Raw genomic sequence first — 23,161 nt, 5'->3', positions numbered from 1 at the left:
TTTGTTCAGTGATGTGTGGTTGCTGGTGAGTATTTGCTTTAGGTTTAGGTCCTCAGGGAGACAGAACAGACCTGCGGGTGGCTATATTACAACAGAAAAACTTCAAAAACAGACTCCAACGAGAAACTGCTGAGCTAGAATTGATATGCAAACTAGACACAATCAACTCCGGTTTGAATAAGGACTGGGAATGGCTGAGCCATTACAAACATTGAATCTACCCTGTTTCCCCGAAAATAAGACATCCTCCGAAAATAAGGCCTACTTACAGTTTTGCCTCTCGTTGTAATATAAGGCATCCCCCCGGTAATAAGACCTCCCCGATAATAAGGCATCCACCGATAATAAGGCATTTTTCATTTCTGAAAAATAAGACATCCCCTGAAAATAAGACCTAGCGCATCTTTGGGAGCAAAAATTAATATAAGACACTGTCTTATTTTCGGGGAAACAGGGTATCTCCCCTTGTAAGTATTCTCACACTTGTTATCTAACTGTCTGTCTATACTGGGCTAGCTTGATTATCACTTCAAAAGTTTTTTTTCTCTTAATTAATTGGCCTCTCAGAGGTGGTAAGACAACTCCCACCTGTTTATGCTCTCTGTATGTGTGTATATATATCTCCTCAATATATGTTCCATTCTATATGCATCCGAAGAAGTGGGCTGTAGTCCACGAAAGCTTATGCTCTAATAAATTTGTTAGTCTCTAAGGTGCCACAAGTCCTCCTGTTCTTCTTTTTATGGTTAGCATTGACTCATGGAGTGGTGCACTGTGGATAGCTCTCCCACAGTCCCCGCTGCCCATTGGAATTCTGGGTTAAGCTCCCAATGCCTGATGGGGCAAAAACACTGTCACAGGTAGTTTTGGGTACATGTTGTCAGTCTCCTCTCTCTCTCCTTGAAAGCAATGGCAAACTATCATTTCGCGCCTTTTTTCCTGGGTTATCTGTGCAGATGCTATAGCATGGCAAGCATGGAGCCTGCTCAGCTGTACACTGCTTTTGAGAGCATTGTAAACACCTCGCACATTATCCTGCAGTATGTGCAGAGCCTAGCTAGGAGCCGTCAGCACAAGGAAGATTGTGAGGAGGACATGGACACGGACATTCCTGAAAGCACGGGATGTGGCAATTGGGATATCATGGTGGCATTGGGGCATGTTGATACAGTGGAACATCGATTTTGGGCCCGGGAAACAAGCACAGACTGGTGGGACCGCATAGTGTTGCAGGTATGGGATGATTCCCAGTGGCTGCGAAACTTTCGCATGCATAAAGCCACTTTCATGGAACTTTGTGAGTTGCTTTCCCCCGCCCTGAAGCGCAAGAATACCAAGATGAGATCTGCCCTGACAGTTGAGAAGTGAGTGGTGATAGCCCTGTGGAAGCTTGCAACGCCTGACTGCTACCGATCAGTCGGTAATCAATTCGGAGTAGACAAATCTATGGTGGGGGCTTCTGTGATCCAAGTAGTCAGGGCAATCAATACCCTTCTGCTAAGAAGGGTAGTGACTCTGGGAAATGTGCAGGTTATAGTGGATGGCTTTGCTACAGTCGGGTTCCCTAACTGTGGTAGGGCGATAGACAGAACACATATCCCTATCTTGGCACCGGACCACCTTGCCAAAGAGTATATAAACCGCAAGGGGTACTTCTCAATGGTGTTGCAAGCCCTGGTGGATCACAAGGGCCATTTCACCAACATCAACATGGGATGGTCAGGAAAGGTGCATGACTCTTGCATCTTTCAGAACTTCAGGCTGTTCGGAAAGCTGCAAGAAGGAACTCTCTTCCCAGACCAGAAAATTACCATTGGGGATGTTGAAATGTCAATAGTTATCCTTGAGGAAGGCTTTCAAACCGGACCTTAAAAGCTGAGGTTCGACCTGCTTCATACAAATTTTAATGATCTCATGGCACTTTCCATTACAGTAGGGATTTACATCCTGGTATCCTTGGCCTAAATTTCCCCCATGTGCTTTGTTCAGCACGCTTCACTGCTTGCTGCTTTTTAGGGTGTTCTTTGTGTGCTGCTAGTGAAGTAGTTGCTAACGGAAGATGCTATATAAAAATAAGAATTCTTTCATTCCTATCCCTCTCACTTTTACACAACAGCCATTCTTCCAACTGTCCATCTCTGAATGTGCACATGCACCACCGTCCACCAACATTCCAGATCTGCTTCACACTTCCTTGGTTTGAGTCACCCACCAACCAGCAGGATCTGGGCCTCTGTATCTGCCAGTGATGCCCATGAAACACATAGGATTCAAGAGAATCACAGAAATGTAGGTCTGGAAAGGACCTCAAGAAGTCATCAAATCCAGCCCCCTGTGCTGTGGCAGGACCAAGTAAACCTAGACCATCTGTGACAGGTGTTTGTCCAATTTATTTTTTAAAACTTCCAATGATGGGGATTCCACAACCTCGCTTGGAAGCCTAGTCCAGAGCTTAACTATCTTTATAGTTAGAAAGTTTTTCCTAATATCTAACCTAAATCTTCCTTGCTGCAGATTAAGCCCATTACTTTTTGTCCAATCTTCAGTGAACATGGAGAACAATTGATCACCACCCTCTTTATAACAGCCCTTAACAAGTTATCAGGTGCCCCCTCAGTCTTCTTTTCCCAAGACTAAACGTGCCCAGTTATTTTAACCTTTCCTCACAGGACAGGTTTTCTAACCTTTTATCATTTTTATTGCTTTCCTCTGGACTCTTTCCAATTTGTTCACATCTTTCCCAAATTGTGTTGCCCAGAATCGGACAGTACTCCGGCCGGAACTTCACCAGTGCTGAGTAGGGCGAAACAATTACCTCCTGTGTCTTATATACAGTACTCCAGTTAATATAAGTCAGAATCATATTAACCTTTTTTGCAGTGCATCACACTGATGACTCATATTCAGTTTGTCATCCACTATAACCCCCAGATCCTTTTCAGCAGTATTACCACCATCCTAGACAATTATTCCCCATTTTGTAGTTGTGCGTTTGACTTTTCCATCCTAAGTGAGGTAATTTGCACTTGTCTTTATTGAATTTCATTTTGTTGAATTCAGATCAATTCTCCAATTTGTCAAGGACATTTTGAGTTTTAAACCTGTCATCCAGAGTGCTTGCAACCCTTCTCAGCTTGGTGTCATCTACAGATTTTATAAGCATACTCTCTACTCCTGTATCAAAGTCATTAATGAAAATATTGAATAGTAAGAACATAAGAATGGCCCTACTGGGACAGACCAAAGGTCCATCTAGCCCAGTATCCTGTCTTCCAATAGTGGCCAATGCCAGGTGCCCCAGAGGGGATGAACAGAACAGGTAATCAGCAAGTGGCAAACAGATGCTAGGGACACCATCCCTGCCCATCCTGGCTAATAGCCACAGATGGAACTATCCTCCATGAACGGATCTAGTTCTTTTTTGAACCCTGTTATAGTGTTGGCCTTCACAACATCCTCTGGCAAAGAGTTCCACAGGTTGACTGTGCATTGTGAGAAGAAATACTTCCTTCTGTTTGTTTTAAACCTGCTCCCTATTAATTTCATTTGGTGACCCCCTAGATTTTGTGTTATGAGAAGTAAATAACACTTCCTTATTTACTTTCTCCACACCAGTCATGATTTTATAGACCTCTATCATATCCCCCCTTAGTTCTCTTTTTTCCAAGCTGAAAAGTCCCAATCTTATTAATCTCTCCTCATATGGAAGCTGTTCCATACTCCTAATAATTTTTGTTACCCTTTTCTGAACCTTTTCCAATTCCAATATATCTTTTTTGAGATGGGATGACCACATCTGCATGCAGTATTCAAGATGTGGGCGTACCATGTATTTATAGAGAGGCAATATGATATTTTCTGTCTTATTATCTATCCCTTTCTTAATGATTCCCAACATTCTGTTAGCTTTTTTGACTGTCGCTGCACATTGAGTGGATGTTTTCAGAAAACTATCCACAATGATGCCAAAATCTCTCTTGAGTGGTAACAGCTAATTTAGATTTCATCATTTTATATGTACGGTACCAGATCCAGGACTGACCCCTGTGGGGGAACACAAGATAAGCCCTCCGAATTTGACAGCAAACCATTGATAAGTACTCTTTGAGTACAGTCGTTCAACCACTTGTGCATCCACCTAACAATAATTCCACCTAGACCACATTTCCCTAGTTTGCTTATGAGAATGTCATACAGGACTCTGTCAAAAACCTTACTAAAAGCAAGGTATATCATGTCTACTGCTTCCCTCTATCCACTAGGATCTATCCACTATCCACCCTATCAAAAAAAAATTAAGTTTGTTTAGCATGATTTGTTCTTGGAAAATCCATGCTGACTATTCCATATAAGTCTATTATCCTCCAGGGGCATACAAACAGATTGTTTAATAATTTGCTCCAATATCTTTCCAGGTATTGAAGTTAGGCTCACTGGTCTATAATTCCCTGTGTTCTCCTTGTTCCCCTTTTTAAAGATAGTGTTAGTAACAGATATTTGATCCTGAAAGTATGGAGAAAATATGTCTCTCCCCCCCCCCCCCCATGAGCTTTGAACAGTTCAATGAACAAATAGAACTGAAAGGAGACAGCAAAGCTATTCAGCTGTTTCAGAGATACAGAAGTGATTTTCTGGGCTGGCACATTGGGCTATAGGTTCTGACTTCCTAGATCAATGGAATGCTGAGATTCCAGGGTGATAGGCACAGGGAGCCCTGAGGGCCTAGGCTGGTGGGCAATGAACACTGAGATAAGAGTGTTGCAGTCTGAGGCTGGCATCAAGGCTGCCAGGTTATCTGTACTACATGGAACACATTTGGAAAGTCATTTTCTGTTTAATTAGATGTTTATCAGGAGAAAAACAGATCTTCTCATTATTTACTTCGTTTTCCTTTTAGGAGGAAGCTTTCTGGGGTTTGTCAATGAATAAACAGAGAGATGGAGAGGCAAGTAGGGTGAAAGCCTGTGTATACAGCCTGTTTTCAATCTGTATACACAGCTGTGACTGTCTTGGATGCAACTAGGACAGCCTTTTGCTGTGTGGAGCCCAAAATACAAGCAGATGAGCTACCCCCATAGCCAAGTGGCTAAAGCACTCACCCCGGATGTGGGAGCCTAGATTCAAATCCACCCTTTCTGAGTCAGAGTAGGGACTTGAACCCAAGTCTCCCACATCACAGAAAAGTGCCTGCTCTAGCGTGGTATAAGGTATTCTAAGGTAGAGCTGTCTTTCAATGTCACCTGTTGAAGCTGCTCCACTTTGTATAAAAAGACAACTATTAACTAGAGCAGGGACTAGAACCCAGGTCTCTGAGGTGAGTGTGCGAACTACTAGCTTCTGGAGCTGGGGTGAGGATAGAGAAGCAGCATCACAGTTTGTTGTTTTTTGTCTGTTTGTTTTTTCAAGAAAGGGCTTAACTCACTTAGGCTACATCTACACTACGGGGGGGGGTCGATTTAAGATACGCAAATTCAGCTACGTGAATAGCGTAGCTGAATTCGACGTATCGCAGCCGACTTACCCCGCTGTAGGGACGACGGCAAAATCGACCTCTGCGGCTTCCTGTCGACGGCGCTTACTCCCACCTCCGCTGGTGGAGTAAGAGCGTCGATTCGGGGATCGATTGTCACGTCCCGATGGGACGCAATAAATCGATCCCCGAGAGGTCGATTTCTACCCACCGATTCAGGCAGGTAGTGTAGACCTAGCCTTAGACACTTAACTCTAGGAGAGTGTTCATGGCTGTGAATCCCCTGTGGAGATAGGTACCTTGATTTAGATTGGTGTGACCCATGACCAGAAAGAGTTAAGCATCCTGAAGGATGTATGACTCAAATTCAACCCTTAAAGACATATGGGGAGATAATGTTTGTGTTTTTGTGTATTTACATATATATTGGTAGTGGTTAACAATGTGACCAACAGTTCCTGTCTATGCTGTATTCTGTTAATTCAGAGATCAAAAGAACATATTAACATTTAAATGAACTGTAAACATAGGATGTGGCTGTATTCATCTCTCTTTGAAATGTATAGCAAATCATCTGCGAATGGTGGAAGCACAGGCAATTGCCTTATGTTAATCTATGTGAATAATTACCGGGCCTTCAAAGACGCACTGATTGCCTATTGTTTACCCAGGACTGAATGGTCAAGCGGATGCTAAAACATTGTATAAAAGACCCTTGGGTCCTGATCCTGTTATTTCAGGTCTGCTTAAGCTTCATCAAGGGAAGCTTGAGTCACAAGACTGAGATCCCAGTTAAGCTGGAATACCCTGAATATGATATTGAATATTGGACTATAACCTATGGACTAAATTCTAAAAGAACTCTATGCAACTACAAAGCTCACCATCTCTACTATGAATCTGAACCTCAAGAATTGAACTCGTCTGTAGGTATATTGATCTTTTAACCATACTCTCTCTCTTTTCTTTTTTAATAAATTTTAGTTTAGTTAATAAGAATTGTCTGTAAGCATGCATTTGGGTAAGATCTGGGATATTCATGAACCTGGGAGGTAATGTGTCCCAATTCTTTGGGATTGGTAGAACTTTTTTATATGATGAATAAGATTTTCATTAATTCTTATAATATCTGACTTGGGTGTCTAAGTGGAGGCCTGTTCACTTCTGGGTAACCAGTAAGGTAATAAAGAAACTGTTTTATGCTGGCTTGGTAAATCTAAAGGTATTGGAATATCCTCCAGCTTTGGGGATTGTCTGCCCCATTCTTTTGCAGTTCAGCCTAATTGAGTGACCTCAGCTGGCTCCCCTCGGGACTCCGGTCACACTTGGACTTAGCATATAATGCCTTTTGAGGGGCAGAACTTAGGTCCCATTCCTCTCCTCAGCATTTCCTACTGGTTAGCTTAAACAGCACCAACTCACTATGTTGGCTTTTATGAATCCCATTCTTAGATCCCCTTTCCTCATGCACAGTATAGGGAACCTGGGTGCTTAACTCAGGAATGAGGATTCCATTGGTTAGCAGCACACCTAAAATTAAGTGTTGCAATATTGAGCCTAAGTCCAGGTGGAAGACAGGTAGATACCTGGTCAGCAGGTATGTGGTAGGCTGGTTTATTGTTGCTAAAATCTGTTTTCCCTGACATACTTTAGTTCTAAATAAACACTACTTTGCTATAAGGAGGCTGTTTGGTCACTGATTATCATTGCCATCACTCTCAGAGGGAACAGAACTGCAGGACCTGAGCCTAAATCAGACTTACTGAGGTAGTCCTGGTTAGTACTGGCTGATCTGAGAGTGGGAGAACTGTTCAATCCTCCCCTGAGCCAGATGAAGCTAGAGGCTTTAGACCTGAGAAGGGGGATGCACTCAGCAGGAGTAGGAGGAGTTAAATGTGAAGTTAGCCCAGAATCTTATTCACTCTTAGTGCCTACCCAAACTCTGCTGCCTTGCACATAGGGGGTAGAGGATGAATCTCCTCATCTTCTGACAACTTGTTCATGCATATTGTGTGTACATTCCTTTTTACCCCTCAGCACCCCAGCCAGAATTGGAGCAAGTCCTACATGGCTGAGCAGAGTGGGGATTAGAACTTACCTCCCCTTACTCCATTGCATGGCTACATAGGACCAGAGCACAACCTTGACCTAGTTTTTTAAAGTAAAGTTTTTTTAAAAGAAACTCTCCTAAAGCAATAGACTCTAGGTCAAGTCCTGGCTCGTCAGTGTTCTCATGATTCATTTGCTCTGTGAATGACAATCTCATGGACTATTAAATGGGTCTAGACTAAACTTATTTTGTGAATTCCCAACTCTTATATGTGAAACAGGCCTCTTTAGGAACTGGGAGGTTTGATTAGCTACCCTCCATTAACTAGGATACATCATCTGTAGAAGGCAAACAGTAAGAGATGTGTTTACACAGATATTCTAACGTGGGCATGAGGGAAGATGCACTGACTGCCTTACAAAGGTCCTGACTGTGCCAATCTTGATTATAACTGCATGGGATTATGATTCAGCCAACTGTTACCAAAACATTTCATCAAAGCAACACATTTTCCAGAAAGTGTTGTTCTGCAAGAGGTCTAAGCTTCCGCTTCACAGCACACCAAAGGCACGAGTGTATCCATTGTAGCCACAGGCCTGACTATGTGTTATTACTGGTGAAGTCTGAGATAGCCATGGGACATAACCACACAGGCAGACACACAGAACACTTCAGACATTTAGGTTATGGGTTCACCCTCAAAACAGCGTTGAATTGTTTTCCTCTTCATCTCTTGTGCCGATTATCATTGAAAGGCTAATTGTATGTTATCACTGACTGAACAGAGAAAAAACTATGCAATAAATTGACAGAATTCCAGTGAGGAGTTCTGAGAAAATCATAAAGCACAGACACCAGTGGAACACCAAACAAAATCTCCTTTTATTAAAAATTAGAATATTCAACAGTGTAATATATAAAGTCATACAAGTTTCTATTTCAAGAAATAGTTCAGAATAGAAAATTAGCATCCACTGGAGCTGAAGCTCAATAACAACTGCATAGGAGAGCCCTTAAGTGATAGTGCATGATGCTGCATCTAACTGTGCTCCTGTACCAGTCCGCATAATGAGTGTGGGACAAAAAGCAATAGTTTTTCATGTGGAGCCCAATAAGGAAAGTTCTGGGCTTGCCACACAAAAGTTCTTTAATAATGCAATCCAGTGCCTTTGATTTGATGAACATGCTGAAGAATAAAACTTCTTGACTACAACTATTGTATCGAAATGCAAAGCTGCTTCTCTCCCCACCATGAAAGTTACTTACGGGGAAAAACACAGGAATGATTTTGATGTAGGTGCCCCATCAGAACATACTAAGCAAAGAAGCCTCTGTTGCCACATGAAGGCACTTTGATGCAACCAGATAGTCCCGAGATAAATACAAGCAATGTAACGTTACCTAGTGAAGTGGAAGAGCCATTAGGCAAGTCTGTTCTCAGCTGGTGGCAGAGTCAGGGCTGAGGCAGCCCGTAGCAATTTTGTTTGCTTCACATTCTCAGGGTCTTGTTTGTTTTGGGTGAGTCTGAAATGATCAGCAGGTGAACTATATGACTAGTGCCCTGGCTAACTGAGGTTATATATACACTGGAACTGTAATTTTCACTACAGGCAGACATACCCACACTAGCTCTAGCTAGTGTGCTAAAAATAGCAGCGTAGCTGCAGCTGCACAGGTAGCGGGATAGTCTAGCCATGATGAATACAATTCCATCCAAGACCCGTTGTGACTACTGGGCCTACAAAATGTACCCCTACTGTAAGCTCAAATGTAAGAAGTAAGTGAAAGTTCGTAAGATGTTACAATAACCTGTAATTTTTGCCTACTTGGAAACTAATCATGAAAAATAGGTTGGGTTGTTTTCAATTAATGAATATTAAACAGGTGCAAGAGAACTAGACAAAGAAAATGGATTAGTCGATACAAAAAAGACCTACTGCTATGACTCAATGACTGCTTGGTAAAACAGAGAATGGGGGACCACAATGGACTAAAATTGTGTGACAGATATTAGGCCTAATTGGACAAAATAATGAAGGGGATGAACAATGCCACACATATTTCCTTTTAGGGGGTGTCTTAAAAAGACACCGAAAAAAAACATTTTAATCTATCATCTCCCATCCCTCCTTGCATCTCATCTCAGCTCATTGTCCCTGACCTCAAGATAGAAGGAGCAGACCAGACAAAGACTTTCTTCCAGGAGAAAGTCCTTCTGGCCTTGCTCTTGTTTAAGGTACTTTATTTTAACCTGTGAGTGCAGAAAATCATCATATCCTCATGACATCCAGTCCTCAGCCAATCAGTGGGGATAGCTAATTGCCAGCATCACAGATACATGTACAATCTTGTTTTGCCTCCCTTTCCCTGTTGTGTTACTTTCTGCCTCAGTATTTCTTTCCTCTTATCCTATCCCTCTCTCTTGGCTTTTAATTGAATCCTAAAATCAACTCAACTGCATCCACTGAACCCTGCCTCGTCTAAGGAGAAAGAACCCAACCAGATGACATCTCTAACTGGAAAGTGAATCAGGGTCCAAGCAATAGCTGTTGTGGTCCACCAGCCAGCCAAAGCATCTATCCATATTCACCAGCCATCCAATGTTCCAAAGACAAAAGCTGTATTTCCTCCTCTTGTTTATCCCCTCTCTCCTCCACCTCGTGTCAGTCTGCTAGAAACAGAAGTAGTAAATACCCTTTCCACATCAGGACTAAGAATAAAATTAGCCCTTTTTCATCCCAGAAATGTTGTTTTGAAAATAAGAAACTGATATTTTGCCTTCAAAAGGAGAGAGAGACTTTACAGGATTTGATTGTTTGTTTTGAATAATGAATCAATTTAAATCTGGTGGGGTTTTTTTTTTTTAAATCAATAAACTTCCAACTTTGTAATAAATGCTTTTGGGTGTTTTAAGAAATTAAGGAAACTAAGGTTGCTGTAAGAACCCCAGACCTCTTTGTATCACTGTTTTTATGTTGGACAGTAAAAGAGTTTAACACCTTTAACTCTTTTGACCTTTGAAATACAACAATATGCATACTCAGGGCACCTAGCCCTCCCCACCACCTGTGCACCTGCAGCTATACTGCCATTTTTAGCATAATAGCTCAATCGGACTAACATGGGTATGCCTACCCGAGCTGGAAATTACACCTCCTCTAGCTCCAATGTAGACACACTCTGAGAAGCTGCCTCTTGCCCTGTACCGTGCCACTGCAGTTGCAATCAGCATAAGTGCTTTTGCTATCAGTCCCTAGATTTAAAAATCTGAAACCAGGTTGTTCTAGAAGAAACCTTGGCAGTGGAATTTGCTTTTCCCACTGGCTCACTGGTGTGGCTCAGCCCAAGTCTGCTGCCCTTGAGCACACAGTGTAAGATCCATCTCTTTTCTTAGGCTTTTGTCTGTGGGTATATTTAGACATTTTGGGATGTTGTAAATATGGCTACATCCTTGGTCCCAAAAAAGCTCTTTTCCCACAACTTAGGAAATGCAAAGAGATCATAAAGTTGCCTTAAACAGCAGCCGAAGATTTCCACAGTTTGAGCTTGCGTAAAATACATGGTACATTTTGACCAAAATCCTCCATATTACTGTTGTAAATTTTAACATACAGCTGATACTTGGATGAAAATATAGACACACAATATTCTTGAGAGTTACAATGACTGATGGGCTATTGAATTTTTTGTAATGGGTTCTTGAAATATTACATTGTTCTAGTAGTTTTGGGAAGAACAGTGGATCCCTAAATTGACAAGAAGATAGTTAAAAAATCCTGTATGATGTGAACTCTATCTGTGAACTAAGAACTGATAACACCTTGGAACATATATAAAGTGCAGTGAAAGTCTCCAGTTTCTGAAATCAATTTGATTCTAGATTGCACCTAGAGCCAGTATGCTGTCTTTCTGCTTTGTATCCTGCTTTCCCAGTATGATCAGTAGCACCTAGACAAGACAAATTCAGTTTGAGCTGTCCATAATTTGCTAAATTTGTAGACAGCAGATACAAGGTTTATGTCATTTTTCTTCGAAATGGGAAGCAATTTCTATAGTAGGGTGGGATGCTGCTTTGCTTGATATTTACTTCATATCTTCTATGTTCTTATGTTCTTAAATATATACAAGGATGCTCTTGGAGTGGAGTTTATGTAAGACTAAAATCTAAATAAAGAAGTCTGAATGTTTAGACAAAACCATCAGTGAGTTTGCCCTGACAGACTCTCTTTTTCCCTACTGAATAAGTTATTTTCCCTGGAAAGCAGGCCGAATGCTTTTGCTAGTGTGGTTTGAAAGTGTGTGTTTGAGCACTGGCTTCTAAATAAATGTGTTTTTCTATTGGTAGAAAGGGTTTTAAAGAAAGACTCTGGGATAGGGAAGCATCAACTCATCCATATTTAGGGTTTCTTTGTGGATTATGCTGAAGGTTATCAGAGCATAATCTGATACTTCAATGGTTCCATTATACATGGTAAAAGACGGTTACTCACCTTTGTAACTGTTGTTCTTCGAGATGTGTTGCTCATATCCATTCCAATTAGGTGTGCACGCGCCGCGTGCACGATCGTCAGAGAATTTTCTACCCTAGCAACACCCGGCGGGTCGGCTGTGGAGCCCCCTGGAGCGGCGCCTTCATGGCGCTGGATATATACCCCAGCTGACCCAGAGACCCCTCAGTTCCTTCTTGCCGGCTACTCCGACAGTGGGGAAGGGGGGCGGGTTTGGAATGGATATGAGCAACACACCTCGAAGAACAACAGTTACAAAGGTGAGTAACCGTCTTTTCTTCTTTGAGTGCTTGCTCATATCGATTCCAATTAGGTGACTCCCAAGCCTTACCTAGGTGGTGGGGTCGGAGTGAGACATCGCTGTGTGCAAAACAGCTGATCCGAATGCAGCATCGTCTCTGGATTGCTGTACCAGCGCATAGTGAGCGGCGAATGTGTGGACTGACGACCAAACTGCAGCTCTACAAATGTCCTGGATTGGGACTTGAGCCAGGAAGGCAGTCGAGGAGGCCTGGGCCCTCGTGGAGTGAGCGGTGAGGCGCGGCGTCGGGACACCGGCCAAGTCGTAGCAAGCATGAATACAGGACGTGATCCAAGAGGACGGGCACTGTGAGGAGACCGGTGAGCCTTTCATCCGGTCGGCCACTGCAACGAAGAGTTGTGTCGTCTTCCTAAACGGCTTTGTACGGTCAATATAGAAAGCCAGGGCCCTGTGTATGTCCAAGGAATGCATACGCTGGTCTTGACGAGTAGCGTGTGGCTTAGGATGGAAGACCGGGAGAAATATATCCTGGTTCACGTGAAAAGGTGAAACTACCTTGGGAAGAAAGGCAGGGTGGGGGCGAAGCTGCACCTTGTCCTTATGGAACACAGTGTATGGAGGCTCAGACGTAAGCGCCCTGAGTTCAGAAACACGTCTTGCTGAAGTGATGGCTACAAGGAAGGCTGTCTTCCAAGATAAGTACAGGAGTGAACAGGTAGCCAATGGCTCGAACGGAGGCCCTGTGAGCTTTGAAAGAACCAGGTTGAGATCCCACGTCGGAACGGGCTGGCGTTGCTGTGGGTACAGTCGGTCTAAGCCCTTGAGGAATCTAACGACCATCGGGTTAGAGAAGACAGAGGAAGTGAGTTCTCCTGGGTGGAACGCCGAAATAGCGGCCAGGTGAACCCTAACCGAAGATATCGCCAAGAAGATCCCTGCTGTTTTAGGGATAGGAGATATTCAAGAATCAGAGGAATAGGTGCCTGCAAGGGGGGCGTGGCTCGTTGCTCGCACCAACAGGAGAACCGTTTCCACTTGGCTAAGTAAGTGGACCGTGTAGAGGGCTTTCTACTTCCCAGCAGAATCTGTTGGACGGACTGCGAGCATTGCCGCTCTATCCGATTCAGCCACGGAGCATCCACGCTGCGAGGTGGAGTGATTGTAGGTCGGGGTGACATAGTTGGCCGTGGTCCTGAGAGATCAGATCCGGGCACAGGGGAAGCGTGATCAGTGTTTGAACTGATAGCTCCAGAAGCGTGGTGTACCAGTGCTGCCTTGGCCAAGCCGGAGCAATTAGAGACCCGTGCCTGGTCTCTGCGTAGCTTGAGCAGTACCCTGTGGACCAGTGGAAATGGAGGGAAAGCGTAGAACAGGTGGTCCTTCCAGGTTAGAAGGAACGCATCCGACAGAGAGCCCAGAGATCGCCCTTGCAGGGAGCAGAACGCGTGGCACTTCCTGTTGGCTCGAGATGCGAACAGGTCGACCTGGGGAAATCCCCACCTCTGGGGGACGGAATAGATAATGCCCGGGTAAATCGACCACTCGCGCGTCTGGAAGGACCTGCTGAGACGGTCCGCTAGCGTGTTCTGGACTCCAGGAAGGAACAATGCCGTGAGATGTATTGAATGGGCGACGCAGAATTCCCACAGGTGAATGGCCTCTTGGCATAGAAGCGACGACCGGGCTCCTCCTTGCTTGTTGATGTAAAACATGGCCGTGGTGTTGTCGGTGAGGACTAACACGCAACGGCCCTGTAGGAGACTGAGAAATGCCTGACAGGCCAGGCGCACCGCCATCAGCTCTCGAACATTGATGTGCAGGGCTAGTTGGGGTGCGGTCCACATTCCCTGGGTATGGTGCTCTCCAAGGTGAGCGCCCCAACCTAGAGATGAGGCGTCCATGACCAGGTGCAGGGAGGGTTGAGGGGTATGGAATGGCACTCCTGCACAAACCGCCTTGCGGTCCAGCCACCAAGTGAGAGAGGCAAGGACCGAGGTTGGGATCGTGACCACCATGTTCAGGCTGTGTTGATGAGGGCGGTACACTGACGATACCCAGGCCTGCAGTGGGCGAAGTCGAAGTCTGGCGTGCCTGGTTACATAAGTGCAAGAGGCCATGTGACCCAATATGGCAAGGCACGTCCTTATTGTGGTAATCGGAAAGGCCCTGAGCCCTCGAATGATGCTTGTAATGGTATGAAAGCGATTGTCTCGTAGAATAGCTCGGGCAAGTCTGGAGTCTAGGACTGCCCCAATAAATTCTATCTTTTGGGTTGACTCTAGAGCGGACTTCTTTTTGTTGAGTAGAATGCCCAACTCGTGGAATGTTTGTACTATTATGTGGACATGAGCTTGAACTTGCTCTCTGGTGCGGCCGCGTACCAGCCAGTCGTCTAAATACGGGAACACCTGTATCCCTTGTCAACGAAGGTATGCTGCCACGACAGCCATACACTTTGTGAACACTCTCAGAGTCGCGGACAAGCCGAAAGGAAGGACTGCAAATTGGTAGTGCACCTTGTTTACCACAAATCGAAGGAAGCGCCTGTGAAGGGGATAGATCACTATATGAAAATATGCGTCCTTCATGTCGAGGGCGGCGAACCAGTCTTCAGGATCCAAGGAAGGGATAATGGTCCCCAAGGAGACCATACGGAACTTCAACTTTACTATGAATTTGTTGAGTCCGCGTAAGTCTAAAATGGGTCGCAGACCCCCTTTTGACTTGGGGATCAGGAAGTAGCGGGAATAAAACCCCCTGCCCCTTAACTCTGGTGGCATCTCCTCTATGGCTCCCATAGATAGGAGGCCAGAAACCTCCTGTATAAGGAGATGCTCGTGAGAAGGGTCCCTGAAGAGGGACGGGGGGAGGGGGGGGACGAAGAAAATTGGATAGCGTAACCCCTCTCCACCGTGCGAAGGACCCAACAGTCTGATGTTATGAGGGACCAAGCACGGTGGAAACGGGAGAGGCGATCCCGAAAGGAGGGAGATGGATCCTGGGAAGTGGCTGGGGCACCGTCCTCGACCGCACCTTCAAAAGTTTTGCCTAGGACCTGAAGGTGGTCTAGGCTGGCCCTAGTTCTGACCGGGTTGAGGGCCGGTCGACCTTCGCCAACCACCTCATCCCCGCCTTCTGGCAAAGTCCTGTCTCGGACGAGGCGGGGGAGGGTAGAACCTTTGAGGCTGGGGCCTAAAGGGTCTGCGCTGGGGCCCTGGGACATGCATCCCCAGGGAGCGCATGATCGTTCTTGAGTCCTTGAGACTCTGCAGCCGAGAGTCCGTCTTCTCTGAGAACAGCCCCTGGCCCTCGAAAGGTAAATCCTGCAGGGTCTGCTGCAGTTCCGGCGGTAAGCCCGAGACCTGGAGCCAGGAAACTCGCTGCATGGCGATACCTGACGCCAGCGTCCTGGCGGCCGAATCCGCTATGTCCAATGAGGCTTGTAAGGAGGTCCTCGCCACCCTCCTCCACTAAGGCCCCGAACTCTTCCCTTGAGTCCTGGGGAACCAACTCTTTGAACTTCCCCATGGAGTTCCATGAGTTAAAGCTGTAGCGGCTCAAGAGTGCCTGCTGGTTTGCCGCTCTGAGCTGCAGCCCTCCCGCCGAGTACACCTTACGCCCGAACAAATTGAAGCGCTTAGCGTCCTTCGATTTGGGCGCTGCAGCCTGCTGGCCGTGACGCTCTCTTGCGTTTACTGATGACACCACTAGTGAACACGGTGGGGGATGAGTATATAAGTACTCATAGTCCTTGGAAGGGACGAAGTACTTCCTTTCTACCCCTCTGGCTGTGGATGAAATAGAGGCAGGAGTTTGCCATATGGTAGTGGCATTAGCCTGAATTGTCCGAATTATTGGTAATGCCACCCGGGATGGGGCATCAGCCAAGAGGATGCTCACCACCGGGTCCTTCACCTCTACTATCTCCTCTGCCTGGAGGTCCATATTACGCGCCACCCTACGTAATAGGTCCTGGTGGGCACGAAGATCTAACAGGGGCGGGCCCGAGGTTGTTGTACCCGCCACCGCCTCATCCGGGGAAGATTAGGAGGATGCCTCAGGGGGCAAGGGGTCTAACGGAGGGTCCTGTTCTAAGGGTCCCTGAAGCGGAGCACCGCCTGCCCCTGGACCCAGGGCCTGAGGCGGTGTAGGCACAGGAGCCTCCATGCCCCCTGGGGGAGGACGGGAGATGGTGGCCTCCGGGACTCTGGGCTCAGAGCGAAGAAGCCCCGTCGGAGGAGCGAGACGCTGATCTCGAGGGCCAAGGCGGTGCCGAATGAGCTGGAATTGGCTCGGTACGATACGGTGCCGACTGGTGCCGGTCCGTAGGCGATTGGTCCCCGAGCGGTGCCGGTGAGCGGTACCAGGATCGGGATCGGTGCCGGTGGCCATGTCAGTGCCAAGATCCGGATCTGGACCTAGAAGACGACGACCGCGAGTAGACGTGGTACCGGGAGCAGCCCCTCGAAGTGGAGCGTTGCTCATACCGGTGCCGAGAACTACGTCTTGAGTCTGATCGGTACCGATGAACCTGACGGTGCCGAGACGTAGACCGGTGCCGTGAAGAGGATCTCGGCTGCGAGTACGACCGGTGCTGAGGTGATAGTCGGCACCGGGACTGCGAGCGGCGTCGGGACCTGCTCCAAGACCTGGAGCGGTGCCGTGAGTCCACGTCCGGAGACGGCAGGCGTACCAGGGCAGGCCCCTGGATTGCACTGCATGAGGAGCCGACGGTGCCGGTGGTTGAGACGGCGCCGGCTCCGTGAGAGCGGTAAGGTCTCTCGCCGTCGCGAAGGTCTCCGGAGTGGACGGGAGACAAGGCTCCACCACCAACCGAGGTGGTGAGCCAGTCCGCACCGGACTCAACGGGCGCGGTGCCGGAGTCGACGGTGTAGCCGGTACTTGCTTCTGGTGCTCTAAAGGAGGACGCGGCTCTACCCCCGGCACCGGGGGAACCGGCGTCTGCAGGACAACAGTCTCCTGCGCCTTGCGGGATTTCCTGTGTCCCGGAGACAGGGAACGGCGCCGAGGCCCCTGTGGCGGTCGCGGTGCCGAAGGAGGCCGGTGCTGTGAGGCCTTATCTGATTCTGCCCGCGGTGCAGTACCAGTCGGTGCCGCAGGGGCGCTGCGCACCGAGGCACTCGGTGCCGGGGCTGGGCGCGCCGAGGGAGGATCCGGGCTAAGTGCCGCCTCCATGAGGAGCTGCCTAAGCCTAAAGTCCCGCTCCTTTTTGGTTCTCGGTCTGAAGGCCTTACAGATCTTGCACTTATATGTCTGATGGGACTCTCCTAGACACTTCAGACACGAGTCGTGCGGATCACTCGTAGGCATAGGCTTGGCGCAGAACGCGCACGGCTTAAAGCCAGGAGCCTTGGGCATGAGCCCGGCTATACGCCGGGGGGAAAAAGGGAGGAGAACAACCCCCTTAACCCCTGCTAACTATTTACAACTATTTAAAACGAAGATGAATAACTATCTAACACTATATACAACTATAACTACAACTATCTACAAAATTAACAGGATAAGCTAGGGAGAGTGGAGAACAGCTATGCCGCGCTCCATAGTTCCAACGACTGTCAGGGGCGGTAAGAAGGAACTGAGGGGGCGCTGGGTTGGCTGGGGTATATATCCAGCGCCATGAAGGCGCCACTCCAGGGGGCTCCACAGCCGACCCACCGGGTGTTGCTAGGGTAGAAAATTCTCCGACGATCACGCACGCGGCGCGCGCACACCTAATTGGAATCGATATGAGCAAGCACTCGAAGAAGAACTGTCAGTTTAAAAAAAAAAAAAAATCATGTGAAATACAAGAATACTCTTAGCAACAGGGTTATAGATCAGTGAAAAGCAGGAAATGTCAGTTTAACCGTCCTCTGCATCATGCAATCCTAAATCATTAAGGAGGCAGTACAGGGCTACAGTGGCAAGAGAATTAGAGGGGTAAATCATTCCCAATACGTAGGGCCCTACCAAATTCACGGTCCATTGTGGTCAATTTCACAGTCAAAGGATTTTTTAAATAGTAAATTTCATGATTTCAGCTATTTAAATCTGAAGTTTCACAGTGTTGTAATTGTAGAGGCCTTGACCCAAAAAGGAGTTGTGTGTGTATGTGTGTGTGTGTGTGTGGGGGGGGGGAATGTTGCAAGGTTACTGTAAGGGGAGATTGTGGTAATGCTACCCATACTTCTGCACTGCTGCTGGTGGCAGCGCTGCCTTCAGAGCTGGACAGCTGGAGAGCAGTGGCTGCTGGGTGGGAGCCCAGCTCTGAAGGCAGCGTTGCCGCAAGCAGCAACACAGAAGTAAGGATGGCATGGTATGGTATTGACATTTTTACTTCTGCGCTGCTGCTGACAGGGCGCCACCTTCAGAGCTGGGTGCCCAGCCAACAGCCACCGCTTTCCGACCACCCAGCTCGGAAGGCAGCGCAGAAATAAGGGTGATAATACCATGACCCCCCCTGCAACACCCTTTTGGGTAAGGAGCCCCAGTTTGAGAAATGCTGGTTTCCCCTGTGAAATCTGTATAGTATAGGGTAAAAGCACACAGAAAACCAGATTTCACGGTCTATGATGCATTTTTCATGGCTGTGAATTTGGTAGGGCCCTACCAATATATATCTAACAAAGGATCTACTTCAAGGGTAAAAACTCCTTACTGAATAAGTGCCCTATGCCTCCTATTACATAGCCAACCTGTGAATGAATTCAGGATCTTCTTAATTAAGGGTAAAGGAATTACTATCTTTGAATCATTCTCTTTAATAATCCACAACAAATGACCTTCTCTATCTTTTGTAGTATCTTGAATCTGAGAATGTTTTTATTAAATAAAATAGGAACACCCCTGGCCCTAAGCAAAACATCATTAGATCCAACCAGTCACACCCTGCCTCTCTGGAGCGCTTCGGTTTCTGACTGGGAGAGGCGTGTCCTCCTTCAGAAGTGCCATGTCTACTTTAAAGTTTTCATTTGGAAAAATGAGTCAAAATTTTATTTTGCATAACAGCACTATTTATTCCCTTGAAGTTCTTAAAGATTTTTTTTTTTTAAAGAATTACTTATGATTATCAGGGAGTTGAAAAAAGACAATTAATTTTGAAATTACCAGATCCATGTATCTCATGGGGACCCACAGGGGTTCTTCCAGGGTCCAACACTATTCAATATTTTCATTAATGACTTGGATAAAGGAGCGGAGAGTATACTTCTAAAGTTTGTGAATGACACCAATATTGATAATAATAATTGGTGTCATTAGTTATTATAACTAATAATTTGCCAATAATCAATACTCAATTAATTGATAACCAGTAATACATTTTAGTTGAGAATATATGTTTAGTTAGAGAAGTTCTCTCAAATGTGGATTAGCTTAATACCAAACTTGGCTAAATCAGCTTGACTGGATTTACTGATTATTAATTAGTAAAGATAGCACATTACACAGAAAGGCAACTACCCACAGCCGTTAAAAAAATCTTTCCTTGTCATTGTCCCTGGCAGCTTGTGTCCAGTCTACTGATGGTCTCCTCCCACTCCACAAATGCTTAGAGCAATTATAACTTCCTTACCCCTTCTTGTTTACCATGGCAACACTTATCTACCTCCTCCTTTTGGTACTTATTACTTCTTAGGTTATTTCCTGATCTTTCTGTTCCCTTATAACTTTCCGACTATCTTAAGAGCTGGTGGTTAGTCATTGTTTATCCCCTTACTCAGACAATTTTAGTCATTATACACTTTGCTCATATTTTGTACTTGGTAATTTCAAAATTTACTAAAGGTTACTGCTCACTGATATTCCACTCTTTAAAGTTGGATTAACCCTAAAGCATCAAGGGATGTTTGCTCCCAGCAAGCCTAAGGCCTTGTCTACAGTACGGGGGTAAGTTGACCTAAGTTACACAACTCCAACTACATGAATAATGTAGCTGGAGTCGATGTAGCTTAGGTCAACTTACTGCTCTGTGTCGATGGGAAACTATCTCCCATCAACTTACCTTATGCTTCTCATTCCAGTGGAGTACCAGAATCGACGGGAGAGCGGTCTGTGGTCGATTTAGCAGGTCTTCACTAGACCCGCTAAATCAGGGGTGGGCAAACTACAGCCCGCGGGCTGGATCTGGCCCCTAAGGGCTTTGGATCCGGCCCAAGGGATTGCCCCCCGTGGTGGCACGGGCCCCGCACCACTCTGCAGAAGCAGCCGGCACTACTTCCCTGCAGCCCCCGGTCGGGGGGGCAGAGGGCTCCGTGCTTTGCCCTTGCCTCCAGGCACCTCCCACCCCCGCAGTTCCCATTGGCTGGGAACAGGGAACCACGGCCAATGGGAGCTTCGGGGGAGGTACCTGGAGGCGCAGCAAGGGCAGCGCACACGGAGCACTCCGCCCCCACCCCTCAGGGGCGCAACGCTTCCTGGAGCAGCGCGGGGCAGGGGACAGGGCAGGCGTACAGGGAGCCTGCCCTGGCCCCGGTGTGCGCTGCTGCCACTCTGGAGCCGCTTCAGGTAAGCGGTGCCAGGCCGGAGCCCGAACCCCGCCTGCCCCCCAACTCCCTGCCCTAAGCCCCCTCGTACGCCCCGCACCCCTCCTGGACCCCAACCCCCTGCCCTGAGCTCCCTGCTGCACCCTGCACCCCTCCTGCAACCCAACCCCCTTCCCTGAACCCATACACCCCTCCTCTGCCCCAATCCCTTGCCCTGAGCCCCTTCCTACACACCACACCCCCGACACACCCCGCAGTCTCTCACGCACCCCAACCCCTGCCCCAGCCCTGCATACTATTTCCCCACCCAGATGTGGCCCTTAGCCCAAAATGTTCGCCCACCCCTTCGCTAAATTGACCCCCAGTGCATCATCAATCTGTGATAAGTGTAGACATGCCTTTAGATTCTCTCTTCCACTTGTTTAAATATCAAAAGCTGGAAAACATTCCAGCACTTCGGAAGATAGGATTAAAATTAAAAATGACCTTGAACAGTTTGAGAATTGGTCTGAAATCAAGATGAAATTGAGTAAAAGCAAGTGCAAAGTGCTACACTTAGGAAGGAAAAATCAAATGTGCAAATAAATCTTAGAGAATAACTGGCTAGGCAGTAGTACTGCAGAAAAGGATCTGGGGGTCATAGTGGATCACAATTTGAATATTAGTCAACATGATGTAGCTGTGAAACAGTCTAATATAGTTCTGGGTGAATTAACAGGATTATTGTATGTAAGACACAGGAGGTAACTGTCCCACTCTGCTCTGGTGAGCTACATTTTAAGAAAGATGGGAACAATTTGGAGAGAGTCCAGAGGAGAGCAACAAACATGATAAAAGTGTTAGAAAACATCAACAGGAGAGAATAAAAAAACTGGGTATGTTTAATCCTGACAAAAGATGACTTGAGGGGGACCTGATAAAAGTTTTAAAATATGTTAAGTGATGTTATGAAGAGGATGGTGATTGGTTGTCTCCTATGTCCAGGGAAAGTAGATCAAGAAATAATCCGCTTAATCTGCAGCAAGGGACATTTAGTTAGATATTAGGAAACACTTCCATACTATAAGGACAGTTAAATATACCGGAATAAGTTACCAAGAGAAGTTGTGGAATCCCTGTCATCGGAGGTTTTTAAGAACAGGTTCCAATGGTTCTCGACCTATTTATCATTGTGGGCCATCGGTTGAGAACCCCAGTATTCCCCAAACTCCTCCCCCCAGATTCCTATGCCCAGCGCCAAAGTTCCCTCTAAATTGTGCGGCCACGCAGCAGGCTATAAAGGGCCGTGCAGGAACGCAGCCACAAGGGCCTGGTGGGGAGGGGAGCAAATTGGGGCATGCAGGGCAGCCATGGGCCTCTCCCCTGGAGCTGCTGCTTCCGGCGGGAAAAGAGGCGCCTCTCCCCCGGAGCTGCTGCTTCCGGCAGGAAGAGGGCTAGGGGGAGTCCTCTGGCCCCAGCCCTGGGGCAGCCTGCACCCCAAACTCCTCATCCCCACCCTACCCCAGAGCCCGCACCCTCAGCTGGAGCCCTCACCCCCCTGCCCCAGCCCTGAGACCCCCTCCCACACGCCGAACCCCTCGGCCCCACCCCACCACACATCACCTCCATATTAGTGCACATAACAAAATTCATTCTGCACATGGATATAAAAAATTAGAGGGAACATTGCCCAGCACCGCCCCGGCCCAGAGACCTCTCCCCAGAGTGGGGCCAGGAGCAGAGTCCCAGATGCAGGGCTGGGTGGCAGGGGCCTCAGGGCCTGCTGGGCCGGGCAGTAGCCCCGACCCCCGTTGTGTTGGGTCAGGTCGGGCGGCCATGTGGGTTGGGCGGTGTTTAGCACACAACTGGGCCACAACTGTGTACTAATTGGGCCATGGGTTGAGAACTACTGGGTTAGACAAACACCAGTCAGGGATGGGCTAGGTATACTTGGTTTTGCCTCAGAGCAGGGGGCTCAATTAGTTGACCTCTTGAGGTCCCTTCCAGCCCTCTATTTCTATTATTCTAAACGCCTTTGTATAGAGCTGGTTATTAATAGCTGAAGTGTACCAGAATTCTGAGTATACACCCATAACTGGTTTGACCTACTAATACATGACATACTTTTCAGATATGGTCAGGCTCCATTATTGTTTACAGGGACCTTAGGTACTATAGTATCAGGTAGCCCTCTCAACACAGATAACCAAAACATTACAACTAAAGTGTCAGCCACAAAGATTCCAGACTCTAAGGGTGAGATCCACCATATTTAAGTGCCTACATCTCTTTTAGGTGGCTAGGACCTAGTTCTGACCACTGCAATTCACAAAACTCCTGCCAAACCCCGTAGGCAGTTAAACTCATTCAATGACTAAGTTTTTCCAGAGCAAAAGTTCCATAAGT

At 47.0% G+C, this 23,161-nt stretch overlaps 1 protein-coding gene across 5 annotated transcripts in view; it reads right to left on the bottom strand.

Annotated features, from left to right (window-relative positions):
- Positions 1-23,161, bottom strand: part of CSTPP1 (centriolar satellite-associated tubulin polyglutamylase complex regulator 1) — a 155,393-nt gene that overhangs the window by 33,445 nt on the left and 98,787 nt on the right. For 3 of the 5 annotated variants that reach the window (XM_065595158.1, XM_065595160.1, XM_065595159.1), the window contains one exon: positions 270-362. The exons of the other annotated variants lie outside the window; for them this stretch is intronic. In XM_065595158.1, coding sequence (XP_065451230.1) covers positions 270-362 — 93 coding nt within the window. The remainder of the gene's footprint in view (positions 1-269; positions 363-23,161) is intronic. 5 annotated transcript variants of the gene reach the window in all.

Source organism: Chrysemys picta, chromosome 4 (assembly GCF_011386835.1).
Source record: "Chrysemys picta bellii isolate R12L10 chromosome 4, ASM1138683v2, whole genome shotgun sequence".
Taxonomy (NCBI): domain Eukaryota; kingdom Metazoa; phylum Chordata; order Testudines; family Emydidae; genus Chrysemys; species Chrysemys picta.
Note: the sequence above shows the minus strand (reverse complement) of the source record. Positions and strands in the feature narration are given on the sequence as shown.